Genomic DNA, 12,740 nt, shown 5'->3' on the forward strand with positions numbered 1-12,740 from the left:
GCGCTTGTTCACCAACTAACACGATCGCTTTGCTTTCTCTCCTTTCCTGTCGCTGCCTTATCTGCGCTGTCTTTCCGGCTCCATACGATCGCTCTGTTCCTTGCCTAGCAAGCCATTCACTCCCCGTCCCCTGTTCGGAGGTGACGATGCCGATTACCTGCTAATCATCCCGGTGTCGCCTTGATCCTCATTTCTCGACTTTCCCCCTCCTCTCCCCCCGATGCTGAGTCCCGCGTTCCTTCGCTCGTAAGAACGCCCCTTCATCGCTCGAATTCATCTCTGCCTCTCGTTTACCCATTCGACAAGGATTTGTCGATTCACCAATTCCTGGTATGTATTGGTGCTAAATGTGGCCTCTGGAATTGGTGGCTGATCGACATTAGCTATTTTTGCGTTTAACCAGGTCCAGAAGGACCTTTTGCGGGACACCGACCCGACCAAGCAGTTGTGGAAGCTCTAGGTCGTCACCGATTTCGGCACGGGCCTTGCGCATAACATTTCCGACTTTGGGGAATTCCGAACATTTCTGCGAACCGACCGACCGACCGGGTGATTTGAAGCCATTGTGGTCGCAGCCTGATTCGTACCGAACGAACCAGTCAACTCGAATTGGAGGGCTTGCCGTTTGTCAGCCTCAACCTCAAAAGTCACCCAGTCCGCTCGTTTGTACCGGTGGCCGCAAAACACGACTTCGCATCGATAAATTTCGCCTGCATTCAGAAGCCAAGCCCCCAGCAGAAAGGCTGCGGGCGAAATCGTTGCCTGCCATGCGGACTCAATTCGTGCTCCCGTCCCTGCTCGGGGTGATCGTCTTGCTCGCCTGGCCAGTGTCGGTTTCCTCTTCCATCACCTACTGTTCGTCTGTGAACACTGGATCTTCCCAGGCCGCAAGTATGTTTTCGCGCATGGCGTCTTTTGGCACGGTTCTAACCGTGTATAGATGAGAGTACATTCCAGTCCAACGGTCTTTGCCAGGCCCATTGCAGTTCCTATGCGTTCGGAATTCTGCAGGGCTACGACTGCTGGTGCTCGAACATCGCTCCGAACTCCAAAACCAACGTGGCCGACACCAAATGCAGCCAAAACTGTCCTGGCTACCCAGATGATAGCTGTGGAAGTACTCCCAAAGGACTGTATGCCTATGTCGAGGTCGTCGGCAATCAGCCACAGGGCACAGCAACTGTATCTTCGAGCTCAACCACATCCACTTCGGTTAGTGAACCTTGTGCCGCAGATCCTTGTTTCCAGACTTGCGAAGGATGCGCATTGCCGATGTCGTGTGATGCCTGGGATTGATTTCATTGAACACTATGCATCTTCTCGGTTTGTGCGGCAAAATCTCGACTGAGACGGTACCGGCGCATCCTTTACGAGTCCCGCCGCGGAGACATATTGCCTGTCTTAAACCAACACGATCGCACAGACTACTGACTTCTTTCAGACCTCGTCGACGCACTCGTCTTCTACAACAACATCAGCTGCCACTACAACCACTGGCCAGACGGTGTCGACCGAGACGAATGCGGGTGGTACGGTTAAGACAATTTTTATTGGAGCATCACAGCCGACAGCGACGCCGTCCAGTACGAGTACTGCTTCCACGTCCAGTAAAAACAGCTCGAGCATGAGTCCCGGAACCATTGCTGGTATTGTTGTGGGATCCATTGGCGGAGCCCTTGCAATTCTTGCTCTGATATTCGTTCTTTTCTTTGCGAAACGCAAGCAGCGTGCGAGCAGCCCTGATCCAAGTGTACAGAACATCCTACTGGACGGAAGACAAAGCAAAGGCTCACAGATGAGTTTCATGAAGGGCATGTTTTCCGATAACCATAGTCATACTCTATCGGCCGGGTCGTCGACCGCCGCTCACCGTTTGCCGACGTTTACGGACAACCGCATGAAGACCGATACCGTTCTCTTTGCCAATGGCCGTCGCGACAGCGATGCGTCGCTTCAAGACAACGAGGACTATTCTCGCCCTGTTCTACGGGTTAGTTCAATTGACTGGTTCATGTGAATGCTATAATGTTCTCTTGCTAACGATACACGCCAGCTTACGAACCCGGACTAAGTGTCGACCGACCACGGAATCCAGTCCGTCTCCTTGCTTTTTGCATTTGAACTCTCTCCTATGTCTGCTTCTCGATTTGCGTGTTCCGGCGAAAACAGCGGTGTTATGATACCCATTTGTCACATAATCCTCGACTTCACATCACACTTTTTATTCGACTGCCCTGGGAGACGATGATGAGCTCGAGTGAGCGACCCGACCCGACCCGACCCACCACAACACCACCCACCAACCACCGGTTAACCACCAGGCCCCCTCGCTATTTCTCCCCTTTTCCGCCGACCAAACCCCGCTTTCCCAGCCAACTTCAAGGTTCCAAGTTACTGTACGGAGTACTGTTTAACTGTTTACTCGTACTTTACCAAAACAACAACCGAACCCAGCCAACCAATTAACCCCCTCCCTCGTCTCGATTTTATCTACACGTCATGGATTCATTCCTCGATCGATGACGCAATGCACTCCGGGTGGATAAAGGGGGAAAGGGAAGCGAGATCGGACAAAATCCCCATTGACGAAACACAACACAAAATTCCACCGTCATGATCGATTGGCCTGGGGGGAAAGAACTGACGGTCGCTCCAGTGTTGCAGTGCATTACAGGATCATCCATCGTCCGCTTGACGTCGACAACCCCCTACCTATCCCTCCTCCCCCCTTGAAATACTACTCTCCACCTTCTCCATCTCAATGGTCGACAGTTCGTGTATATCGACGCACAGGACCTGTGTCACAAGCACAGGCTGAAGTACATACTCTAATAGATTAGCAGAGTTCTGTTTGATTCGCTTTGCATTCACTTCCTTTTTTTTTTCTTTAGTGGTCCACTTCTTATTACTGTTTCCTGTCTTGTGTCCAAGTTACCTGGAGCGTTTCTCATGCAAAACTTCGATTCGTGCATTAAAATTGCATTGTGTTAGGAAGCTTGTTGATTGGCCAGTGGAAGCTGTGCTCTGGCCTGACGAACCTGTAATAATCCTGCCACTTTATATCATTCTTGTATGCGCTGGGCTTTATACGTTGTCGTTTCCAGATGATAGAGACCTGTCTATGGATTACTTGAAACAGAAACCAAGAAGACTGACTTGCTGCTTGCTTGTTCAATTCCCCTGGCCTGACCCAGTCCAAGATTCCGTGCGGACCCATCCGTAGAACGAACATCATCATTTTCATCATCGAGAATGACGACAATTGAACCTGGTGGGCAGTGGGCACACACAAACAATTCAAACAGACTTTCTGCCCCTTCGCCACTCACTGGCCGGCTCTTTTCTCCATCGCCAGGAACCAAAGTTTTATTCCACACCATCCACCTCCACCCCACCACATGGAAGCCAGCTCTGACACTTGAACATCCATCCATCCATTTTTTTTTCTCTTGGGAATATGGTAAATTGTATTTGATGTCGGGAAGCGGGTACCTGCATCTTATTTTCTTCCTCGCCACCTAGATCGAGTGTTAAACATGTACATGTATGAGTACAGGTGGACTATGATGTAATCTTTTTCTTTTTTTAACACATTTTTCTCCGGAAGTGGACAATCCCAAGTATGCAGGTACTGTGTTTGGATATCTATGTTAAGCATATTCGGAAAAGGTCTTTTCTGTACCGGGGTACCGGAGCTGGGAGATTTTGATCAGCGTGCCGTTTAATGGGCTTGTGGTGCGGCTTGCTGGTATGGGGTTCGTTTTTGGTGTTTCGTTACTATGGCAGATAGTAAAGTACCTTTCTTTAGTTTGAGGGGGATGAGGAGATGGTCTGTGGTAGCTTTTTATGGTTTGCTGTGGCGTGGATTAGGACTATGCTTCCTGTGCTCTATCAGCTTGGTCTCGTTTCTGGTGGGTTGGGGTGTTCTCGGGCTTGGAGCTTGTATTCCTGGTTCTGGGCTTGTGGTGAGCTGGAGTTCTTGCTAGGATTTACTGTGAGGGCTGTAATGTGCTTTAGAGATGGACTAAGGATCATGTGTTTGAACGCTTTGCGCTGGTTCTCATTGTGTACAGTGGATGAGGGTACTGTTACTCAGAGCTAGGGGATATGTACCTAGACATGCTGGATCTGGGTAGATAGGGTGTGTCTTGCTGGCGGTTATATTGTAGTGCGCTCGACTGTTACCACTGTATGTTATGTGTGAAGATGGGCAAAGAGGAGTGGGTTGTCCTGCCAGTGTATACTGCCTCTGGTGGAGGAACATCTACTTCTACGCAAGTGTTATCTACCAGCGTTCTGACATAGCATGGCAAGAAAGCAGATAGAGGCTTGCAGCATCTCAACATCAATATCTTTATGAGCATGAGCCAGTATATATTTGAGACTACCCACCAGTCGAATCTGATATACTATGCTAAACACTCGTGGTGGCACATGACTTCTCGGTGGTCGGGATAGCTTTGCCGTTCCAGGAAATGCGGAGGTGCATGCGACTCTATTTTCCCCTTCAGTCCACCCGATCCAGAGACCTCATGTCATCTACCAATCCTATCATAGAAGTCGATGCTGTCTCCTGTGATTTGCGGTAGGTTGGTTTGATAATTCGTCGGTCCTCTGCATTGAAGATAACGATTCTCTTTAGATACGGTGCTATCTGATTGACAACGTACCGGTACACTTGATGCTCGCAGTGATTCCCCGACCAAAGTTTTGACGTGAATGACAACAAGCTGGGGTTACACACCAGCACCTAGCCTATTTGCGATAGACAAAAGTACAATCGCGATGCGAGCTGCTGTGCAAGAAGCTACGTCTTTCGAAGAAGCTGATAAGCGCAGCGGCCACTGACCTATCAGTGTACTGTACAGCAATCTGCCAAGGGAGATACTGATAGAGCCTATCCAGCAAATCATCTGTCTCTTCGTTCCCTGCGTCAGGGCGTTCCCATCATGCCTCTAACTCGCCAATGATATGCCCTCGACCGGCATGCAGATCCAGGAAACTCCCACCCCTGCTGGTCAACACCACTCTTGCAAATGCACCGGCCCAGCATGTCTTGCGTGTGTTGCTTGCCCCCCTTATCATCTCATCTGCGTTCACGCACCCAACAGAGTAAAAAGGTCTTGCATGCGAGTTACCACCACCCGAGCCTCAGCAACCGGAAACGGTAGATCGAAACGAGTCGCTCATTGCATACATACATGCCCCATCCGCCATGGCATATGGAGTTGGCTGCGATCTTTGGCTACTCCCGATAGATCTTTCCCTCCTGTCCCTTAAATGTGCCGCAGTCGCGCCCCTGATGTGTCCGGGGTACAATGTTCATAACAGTCTTCGCGACACGACCTGCAGTAACGGTCAACTTACATTTGTTGAACTTGCCCATCGATGAATTGAGAGACGGCAATGGATGCACCGCTTACCCAGGGCAACGTGTGGCTAGTCGCTCTTGTCATGGTCGCACTCTCGGGGGTATATCTGGTGGTGGGCAAGCGGCAAGGCAGCAGCTCTCTGGCCAGTCGGTTGCGCAGCTACACAAGATCGGACCGTGGCGCACGCCAACCATCACCAGCATCGAATGAAAAGCAGGCTCTTTCGACTGGGCTTTCCTCGCCAGCTAGCTACGTCGATGCTCTTCCGCCGCAACGCCGCCAGGCGCTGGCCTCGCTCAAGCTCTCCGTTCCGTACGAAGAGAGCGACGAAGACGAAGTCAAGCAGCACATGCTACCTATGACGGCCGACTACAGAACCAGTCCAGCCAGAAGATACACTCCCACGGGGTTTTCAGTCGCAGAGCTCAAAGCGCTGGGTGATTTCCCAGACTACGCGACGCTCAGCGGCGTGCCCTTGCCCCAACCATACCCGGAGTTCGACATCGACAAGGCACTGCCCCGGCCCTACCGGCCCTTCCGATGGGCGTACCACCAAACAATGTGTACGATACCTCATCCGCACCCTATCCACAAGCCCCTACCAACCCCAGCTAATCTTTTCGTCTGCAAACAGCCCTCACCAAGATGGAAACGGACTGGTGGATCGAGCTCGAAAACACCTACCGCGACCGCGTGGCGCAGCGCCGGGCCCTGTACGCGAAGCACGGCAGCGGAGTGCTGGGCTACCTGCCAGGCTCCGAGCTGGCCTGCAAGGAGCTGATGGAGATGGTGCTGCAGTTCGTCTGCGCGCGCTATCCGCAGTACTTCTCGCTGGAAGGCCAGCGGATCTTCCACAACCGTATCCTCAGGACCCAACAGGACGTCACCAGCAAACACCCGCTCGAGATCCTGATCGACAATATCCCGGAAGACTTTGGGATCATGCTGCGCGACGAAGCCACGGGGTTCTATTTCCTGCGCGCCGGCGTCGTCTGCTCCTCGCTTGGGTGGAACGTGGGCACGAAGATCGGGATGCAGCTGCATGAGATCCACGAGACGATCCCGGATTATAAGGAGAAGATGCAGTTTTCCATGGATCGGTATGTTGCTTTTCTTTTCTGTTTCCCGATCTTGGCCTTGATGGTGGTTTCCGGGTTACGGACGGCTGATAGTGGCATCTGGATAGGTTCTTCACCAAGATGCCCGCCGATAAGCCCATCCAACGAGGCTCCTGGGGTCTGGAGGTGGGCCAACCACTGTACATGCCCAAGGGCAATCCGCACGAGGTCCTGCGGCTGTCTCAGGATCCGGGTTTGAAGTTGGAGGACTGCAATCTCCGCGTCGACTGGCAGACGCTTCGGCGGCTTCCGCTGTCAGCGGCCGTGGTGTTCAACTTCAAGGCGCTGTTCACGCCGGTCACTGAGTTCCGCGATGAGCCCGGGGTGCCCGCGCTCGCGGCGACTGTTTTAAAGGAGGGGAAGAAGAATCTGATGGAGTACAAGGGGACGTGGCATGTGGAGCATGTGGTCGTTCCGAACTTGGAGAGGTGGGCCAAAGAGCAGGTAGAGAGCGGTGCTGTTCCTAAGGATTGGGAGGTGGCTACGTTGGAAGATAGCCCGTGGTTTAGGGGTTGGGAGGATAAGTGGCATCGTCAGCAGGGGTTTTAGAGTGTTTGCTATTTGGTGGTCAAGCTGGTGGCTCTGTCATGGATGTGGTTGTATTTTCTATATTCAAGAGAAAAGATGTGACTAAGATGCGATATCTGGCCGTCCTTTCAATGAGGGCTCAGAGGAGCGATCCTCTGCGGTCCTGAAGCAGCGGATTGACCGAATGCTATTGCAGGTGTTTTTCCGTAGGAGTGTGCTCTGAGCGTAGAGACTGTGTACCGAGCGGTGCAATGCAATGCGCTCAACGCTCATCGCTCCCAGCGATCGAGCCGGAAGTCTTGCTGCAGAGCTCCCGCCATGAACTGGTGCTTACACTGTCGCAGGGCTGGCCTATTGTTGGTAGGTGGAGCATCACTCTGATGCGTAAAGCTGGCCTCAGACCGCTTCCATCCACCGACCGGCCAAAACCGCCGGCGGCGAAGGGTAAAGAAGTATCGTGTGCGTTTAACAAAGGGATCACCAGGCCCAATTGTCGATCGCAACAGACTCAAGAGCAGCTTCAATCATCCTCCGCCCCATTCCTCTCACCACCGACTTCCCTCTCCTCTCCCTCTTCCTCTCCCTCCTCCACATCACTGCGATCCATCTCATCCAACTCCGCCTGCAAAGGACTAACCCTCTCATCCAACAACTCCAAATCCTCCAACTGCTGCCGCGCAGGCAACTTCCACAAACTGGTCCCGCACACGCGGTCCTTGGTCAACAACTCATCAACAAACTGATCCATATACGTCAAAGTAAACGAGTCGCGCACCCTGCGCTTCAACTTCCGATAATCCAGCAACAGCGGCTCAAGCGTCTTATAGACGTCGGCAGCAGGGAAGGTCAGCCGCACGTAGAACGCCGCCAACGCGCGCAGGTACTTAAAATCCCCCTGCGTCTTAACCACCGCCGGCGTTGCTGTTGCTGTTGTCCCCCCCGCCTCGTCATTGCTTCCGTGCTCGTCCTCATCGCTTCCCGGATCCGTATAGTTGAGGTACTCGAGGATTATGTCGCGGGACGGGTTGAGCTGCAGCAGCTTGAAGGCCAGACACAGGAACGGCGTCGGCTTCTCGGCTACCCCGTACACGCCGCCGATGCAGGTTAGCTCGACGGCGCGGTCGCAGAGCGTCGCAGCGTTCAGGCCGAAGCATTGCTCTTTCCAGTAGTAGGAGTCTGTGATTCGGTCGCGGACGGCTTTCTCGAAGAGTGTGGCTGGGTTTACGCCTCGGACGAGCGGGCCGGTGTAGCCTCTGTTGTCGAGGAAGGTGCTTGCGTCGGCGCGGTGGGTCATTCTTTGTATTGTTTCTGGGTGTTGTAGAGAAGGAGGGCGGTGGGGAGAGGTAAAAGGGAGGAGAGAGTTGGAGGCGCGAGTGAGGAAGAGAAGGAAAGCTGAGGATGTTCCGGTTCAGTTCTGGATTGCTTGGCGGCGACGGGCGGTTTCTTTGCCAAGCTTCGGAGCTGCTTATCGATTGTCGCGCGGACAACCAATCGTCTCTTCTGCTGAAACACCCCAATTGGATCCAATGTTTATATTATGATGTAGTTGGAGTAACAGGTTAATGGCCGTTCGATTATTGAGGAGATGATCATCAGCAGCAGCAGCAGCAGTACTAGAGAAGGCTGTGTCTGGAAGGTTGAGACCATACTTTAACCATTAACTCTGTGTGCAGTACACGCACCGAAAGCAACATTCCTCCCCCGCATTCTCAAGCATATCCCATGTGGTTGATAGCGCAATGGTGCTCTTGACCTCGTCGACCGTTTCGGTGATCATCTCGTCCGGGGTTATCTGCGTCTTTACCTTTGCATTGTTTTTGTCTGGTTATGTCCTGCAACAACAATCCGTGCGCAACATCCAACACGCCATCCGCGCGCCGGACCGGCCATCTGGTCCTCTATACCGCGACAACGTGAAGAACAACAATCCAGAGATCTTCGCCAATACCGAACCCCAAATCCCAAACCAACAACCGATACTCCCTCCACAAGAAGAGAGAACACAAGACCAAGAACAAGAACAAGACCAACCAGCAACGGACCCCATCCCCCCCTCCTCCCCACCACAAGGCAACTACGCCTACCTCCAACTCCTCTCCTCCCCAAACCCAACAACCATCTGCTCCGCGATCCTCTTTTTCCAACACCTGGCAACAAACCACACCAAAATCCAAGACCGCCTCTTCATGTACCCGCGCGAATGGGACAGCATCCCGCCCACCACCACTTCCCAATCCCCATCCGAAGCAGAACAAATAACCCAAGCCCTCACCCTCCTCCGCCACGCAAGCCTCCAATACGGCATCTGGCTCCTCCCCATCGACACCACCGCCGCGGCCGGCGCGCGCCTCACAGACACCAAGCTGCTCCGCCTGGGCCAGATCCAGTTCGTGCCCTACGACAGCGTCCTGTACCTGCCCTCCCCGGGGCTGGTTCTCGACACCGCGAAGCTGGATTCCGTGCTGCTTGGCCGCCCGCTCCCTGGGCGGTTTGAGGCGGCGCGGCTTGACTCGGTTAGTAACCCTGCGTGGGTGCCTGTGCCGCTGCGTCCCGAGCGCGAGGAACGGTTGCCTTCGACTGCTTATCTTGTTACTGTTAATAATGTGGGGAATGGGGTCCCGATGGTTGAGGCTCGGGGGCATGTTTTGAATTCGGAGTTGGAGGGGTTTGGGGGGCTAGTGAGTCGAGTTCCTTCTTCGGATTCGGATCTAGAGCGAGAGGTGGGTTTGGAGGGGCAAGGGGAGGGGGCTGGGTATGTGGCGTTTGAGATGGAGGACGGGGCGGTGCGGTGGCAGGGGAATCCGTGGTATGGGGCCTGGAGGGCGGGGGTGCAGGCTGTTTGTCCTGGGGTTTTGTTGGATTGATCCTTGGGTATTCGTGGCGTTACTGGGTTATGATCATGATGAGGTATGATTTATGGGTTGTATATATGGTGTTGTGTAGATAGGTATGGGTTTATCTTGTTTTGGGTGTTTAGATTGAGTGTCGCTGGGAAGTTGAAAGGAAGGGGGGTCCGGGGGTTCTCCCCCGGAATACTTTATTACAGTTTTAAGATTGAGGTAGCCAGGAAGCTTAAAGGAAAAGGGTGTTCCGGGGGTTCCCCCCCGGGACGCTTTATATTACTCTGTTTAGGACTGAGGTAGACTGGGAAGCTGAAAGAAAAGGGGGGCCCGGGGGTTCTTCCTTGGGACGTTGTTATTATTATATATATTATATTCTGGGTGTAGGGTTGAGTTGAACTGGGAAGTTTTATTGTGGTATTAGGATTGGAGACAGCTATGATTTATATTTAACAGGTTTAGCGAGGCACGCCGATCTCATAGCCCAGCAGCACCTCGGTGGTATTGCCCTCCCAGCCGCGGTTGCCGCTGGTCGAGACCATGAAGCGACAGGCCTGGTCGATGTAGAGCTGCGAGACGGTGCCGGTACGATGGCCGGGGATGATCAGGAACGGCACCGTCGAGTGGCGCGTCACCTGTTCGTGCTTGAGATCGTACAGCCGGAGAATGTCATGCGACGCACTGCATGGGTCAGTTAGTAAAGTAGCCACCCACACCCTCAGACGAAAGACTCACCAGACAATGTGCCGCCCGTTCGGCATCGCCCGCAGCGCCGTCACCGGCCCACTGCCCTGCGGGAACCTGAACGTCCGCTCCGGGTCCCGCAGGCCCTTGTGCAGGCTGTACTCCTCCACCGTATTGTTCCGACGCCCGACGTAGATGTAGTTGCCGTCCGGCGACCAGCAGGCGTTCATACACCACGGAGGCGCGCTGCGCGGGATGATCCGCGCCACAGGGTCGGGCTGTCGGCGATCCCAGATCCGGATCGTGCCGTCGATCGACGCGCCCAGGAACGTATTGTCTGTGCTGGACGTCTGTGCCGGTTGTGCCGGTTCGCCGAAGACCGTGTTCTGTGTGGCGGGCTCCAGCTCCTCCGCGTGTGGCAGGCCGTTGACCTGTGGTGGAGGAGCCCCGTTGGGCTGTGCTGCTGCGGCCGTGTCGGGCCCTTGGTCCATGGCGATTGGGTCTGTGGGCGCGGGCGCGGGCGCGGGCGCAGGTGCGGCTTCTGCGGCGCCGTTGTGACTCGTCTCCGGCTCGCCGGGGGCGTCGGCGTCTGGAAGCACTCCGTTGGTGAGTGCTTTGCCGAACTCGTCATCCTCGTCGATGCCGAATGCGTTGCCGGATGCGCCTGCGTCTTCGCCGCTGGGTCCGTCGCCGTCGCCGAACAGAGAGTCGGCGCCGCCAAAGAGCGAGTCCGCTGGCGAGCCCGCCTGCGGGTCTGGGCCAGCGCCGTTCTCGCCTTGGTCGTTGGAGGTGTCCATGAACCGAAAGCTGTCTTCATCTCCTGCGGCTTGGTAATTGGACGAGTAGGTGCCGTTGGTTTGCGGGGGCTCGATGGCGTCTTTCGGGACAGGTAGGCTGGACTCCGGGCGCATCTCGATTGCCGAGATCTGTCCAGCAGTCGACCCGAAGGCACGGCGCGTCTGCCCGGTGTTCAGATCCCAGTCGAAGAGGCGCTTGTCCCAGCTTCCGGAAAGCAGGGATTTCTCATCCGAGGTCAGTGTCAGGACCGAGACGGCCGATGTATGTTGTTGCAGGAGAGCGATCTCCTTGCCTTCGTCGTGGCGGACGGACTGCAGTCGGATGCTACCCGACTCTAAACCAGATAATAGCCAGAGTCCCTCACTATGGCTAGCCAGTGAATATACCGGCGATATCGTATTCCCGTCCATGTTCTCCCAGTAGGTCATCAGCACGCCGGCCTTGACCACGCTGTCCACGAACGGGTGCCGCTGCGCTACCGTGAGCATCAGCTTGCTGTTGATCGAGTCCACCCAGTTGAATTTGCGCACATAGCCGTCCGAGCCGCCGCTGAACACCCATCTCATGTCGGCCGTGGCCGTTACCGCATTGATCGAGGTACTGTGAGGCGCCGCCGTCGTGGGGACGATATCGAATGTAGTGGCCGTCAGACACTCTGCTCGGACCGGCGGATGATATGCAGATAATGGAGAAGCGATATTCGCAGCCCCCGGTGAGGTCATTTCCACGTCCTGGTTCGGTTGAGTTGCTCCCCCGGCGCTGTCCGACACATGGCTGGACTGGCTTTCCGCATCTTGGTCGGCGTCGTCCGCGTCGGGGTCCGGTTCGTTGTCGTTGACCCCGTCGTCTGCGTCGCGAAGGGCGTCTTCCATCTCGTTGTCCGAGCTGCCGTCTTGGGAACCTATCGGTCGTGAACTGTGTTAGCTGGTTGCTGTTCGTCGGAGGAGGGCCATGAGGGCGTTACCCGCGAGATCGCGATCGTCATCATCGTCTGCGAGGGAGGCCATATCGCGGCCGGAGGATGGAGCTTATAGCTTTATGATGCGGTAGAGTGGTGACCGGTAGCAGTGTGTGATCTTCGTAGGAAAAGGTATTATGCACGGTCGGGGCTTGCTGGGACCCTTTGTGGGGAGACCTCAATAAGAGCTCAATGAATCGCGGTTATTGAAGTCGCATGCCATGCGCGCATACTTCTAATCTATCTCTGTGCTTTTTGCGGATATATAATGAATTCAGTAAGCGCATTCCCGGGATCATGGGTTGACGTGTATCAGCACCTCCATTGGCACCACTGCGAATAGACTCATGCGATGCAGGCTGGGTTGCGATCAGTTACTGATTGATCTTCGCATCTTCTCCGAGGCCGGAACACTGACCGCCTATTGTATGCCTGAGGCTGA

At 54.6% G+C, this 12,740-nt stretch overlaps 6 protein-coding genes across 6 annotated transcripts; 4 read left to right on the forward strand and 2 right to left on the reverse strand.

Annotated features, from left to right (window-relative positions):
• Positions 1-767: 767 nt before the first annotated feature.
• On the forward strand, positions 768-2,071 carry BO97DRAFT_414059 (WSC domain-containing protein; the record flags this gene model as incomplete). Its single annotated transcript, XM_025696329.1, has 4 exons — positions 768-891; positions 941-1,212; positions 1,442-1,990; positions 2,054-2,071. 4 exons carry the CDS (start codon positions 768-770, stop codon positions 2,069-2,071), a joined length of 963 nt encoding a protein of 320 aa, XP_025551861.1.
• A 1,603-nt stretch (positions 2,072-3,674) lies between these two features.
• On the forward strand, positions 3,675-4,211 carry BO97DRAFT_52987 (uncharacterized protein). Its single transcript, XM_025700887.1, has one exon. The coding sequence runs from the start codon at positions 3,827-3,829 to the stop codon at positions 4,100-4,102; it is 276 nt and encodes a 91-aa protein (XP_025551862.1). The 5' UTR covers positions 3,675-3,826; the 3' UTR covers positions 4,103-4,211.
• A 1,195-nt stretch (positions 4,212-5,406) lies between these two features.
• BO97DRAFT_434252 (heme-dependent oxidative N-demethylase family protein) lies at positions 5,407-7,039 on the forward strand (the record flags this gene model as incomplete). The annotated part of the gene is made up of 3 exons (XM_025697665.1): positions 5,407-5,935; positions 6,007-6,472; positions 6,559-7,039. The coding sequence occupies 3 exons, from the start codon at positions 5,407-5,409 to the stop codon at positions 7,037-7,039; spliced, it is 1,476 nt and encodes a 491-aa protein (XP_025551863.1).
• Positions 7,040-7,096: 57 nt separating this feature from the next.
• On the reverse strand, positions 7,097-8,398 carry BO97DRAFT_470176 (PRP38 family protein). The gene has a single exon (XM_025699922.1). The coding sequence runs from the start codon at positions 8,310-8,312 to the stop codon at positions 7,539-7,541; it is 774 nt and encodes a 257-aa protein (XP_025551864.1). The 5' UTR covers positions 8,313-8,398; the 3' UTR covers positions 7,097-7,538.
• A 191-nt stretch (positions 8,399-8,589) lies between these two features.
• Positions 8,590-10,028, forward strand: BO97DRAFT_477710 (uncharacterized protein). The gene is made up of 2 exons (XM_025700575.1): positions 8,590-9,770; positions 9,962-10,028. Exons 1-2 carry the CDS (start codon positions 8,758-8,760, stop codon positions 9,963-9,965), a joined length of 1,017 nt encoding a protein of 338 aa, XP_025551865.1. The 5' UTR covers positions 8,590-8,757; the 3' UTR covers positions 9,966-10,028.
• Positions 10,029-10,316: 288 nt separating this feature from the next.
• Positions 10,317-12,594, reverse strand: BO97DRAFT_477711 (WD40 repeat domain-containing protein; the record flags this gene model as incomplete). The annotated part of the gene is made up of 3 exons (XM_025700576.1): positions 11,705-12,594; positions 10,594-11,674; positions 10,317-10,539 (listed from the first exon to the last, which is right to left on the reverse strand). Exons 1-3 carry the CDS (start codon positions 12,210-12,212, stop codon positions 10,317-10,319), a joined length of 1,812 nt encoding a protein of 603 aa, XP_025551866.1. The 5' UTR covers positions 12,213-12,594.
• Positions 12,595-12,740: the final 146 nt, after the last annotated feature.

This window comes from Aspergillus homomorphus (genome assembly GCF_003184865.1).
Source record: "Aspergillus homomorphus CBS 101889 unplaced genomic scaffold BO97scaffold_16, whole genome shotgun sequence".
Lineage (NCBI taxonomy): Eukaryota > Fungi > Ascomycota > Eurotiomycetes > Eurotiales > Aspergillaceae > Aspergillus > Aspergillus homomorphus.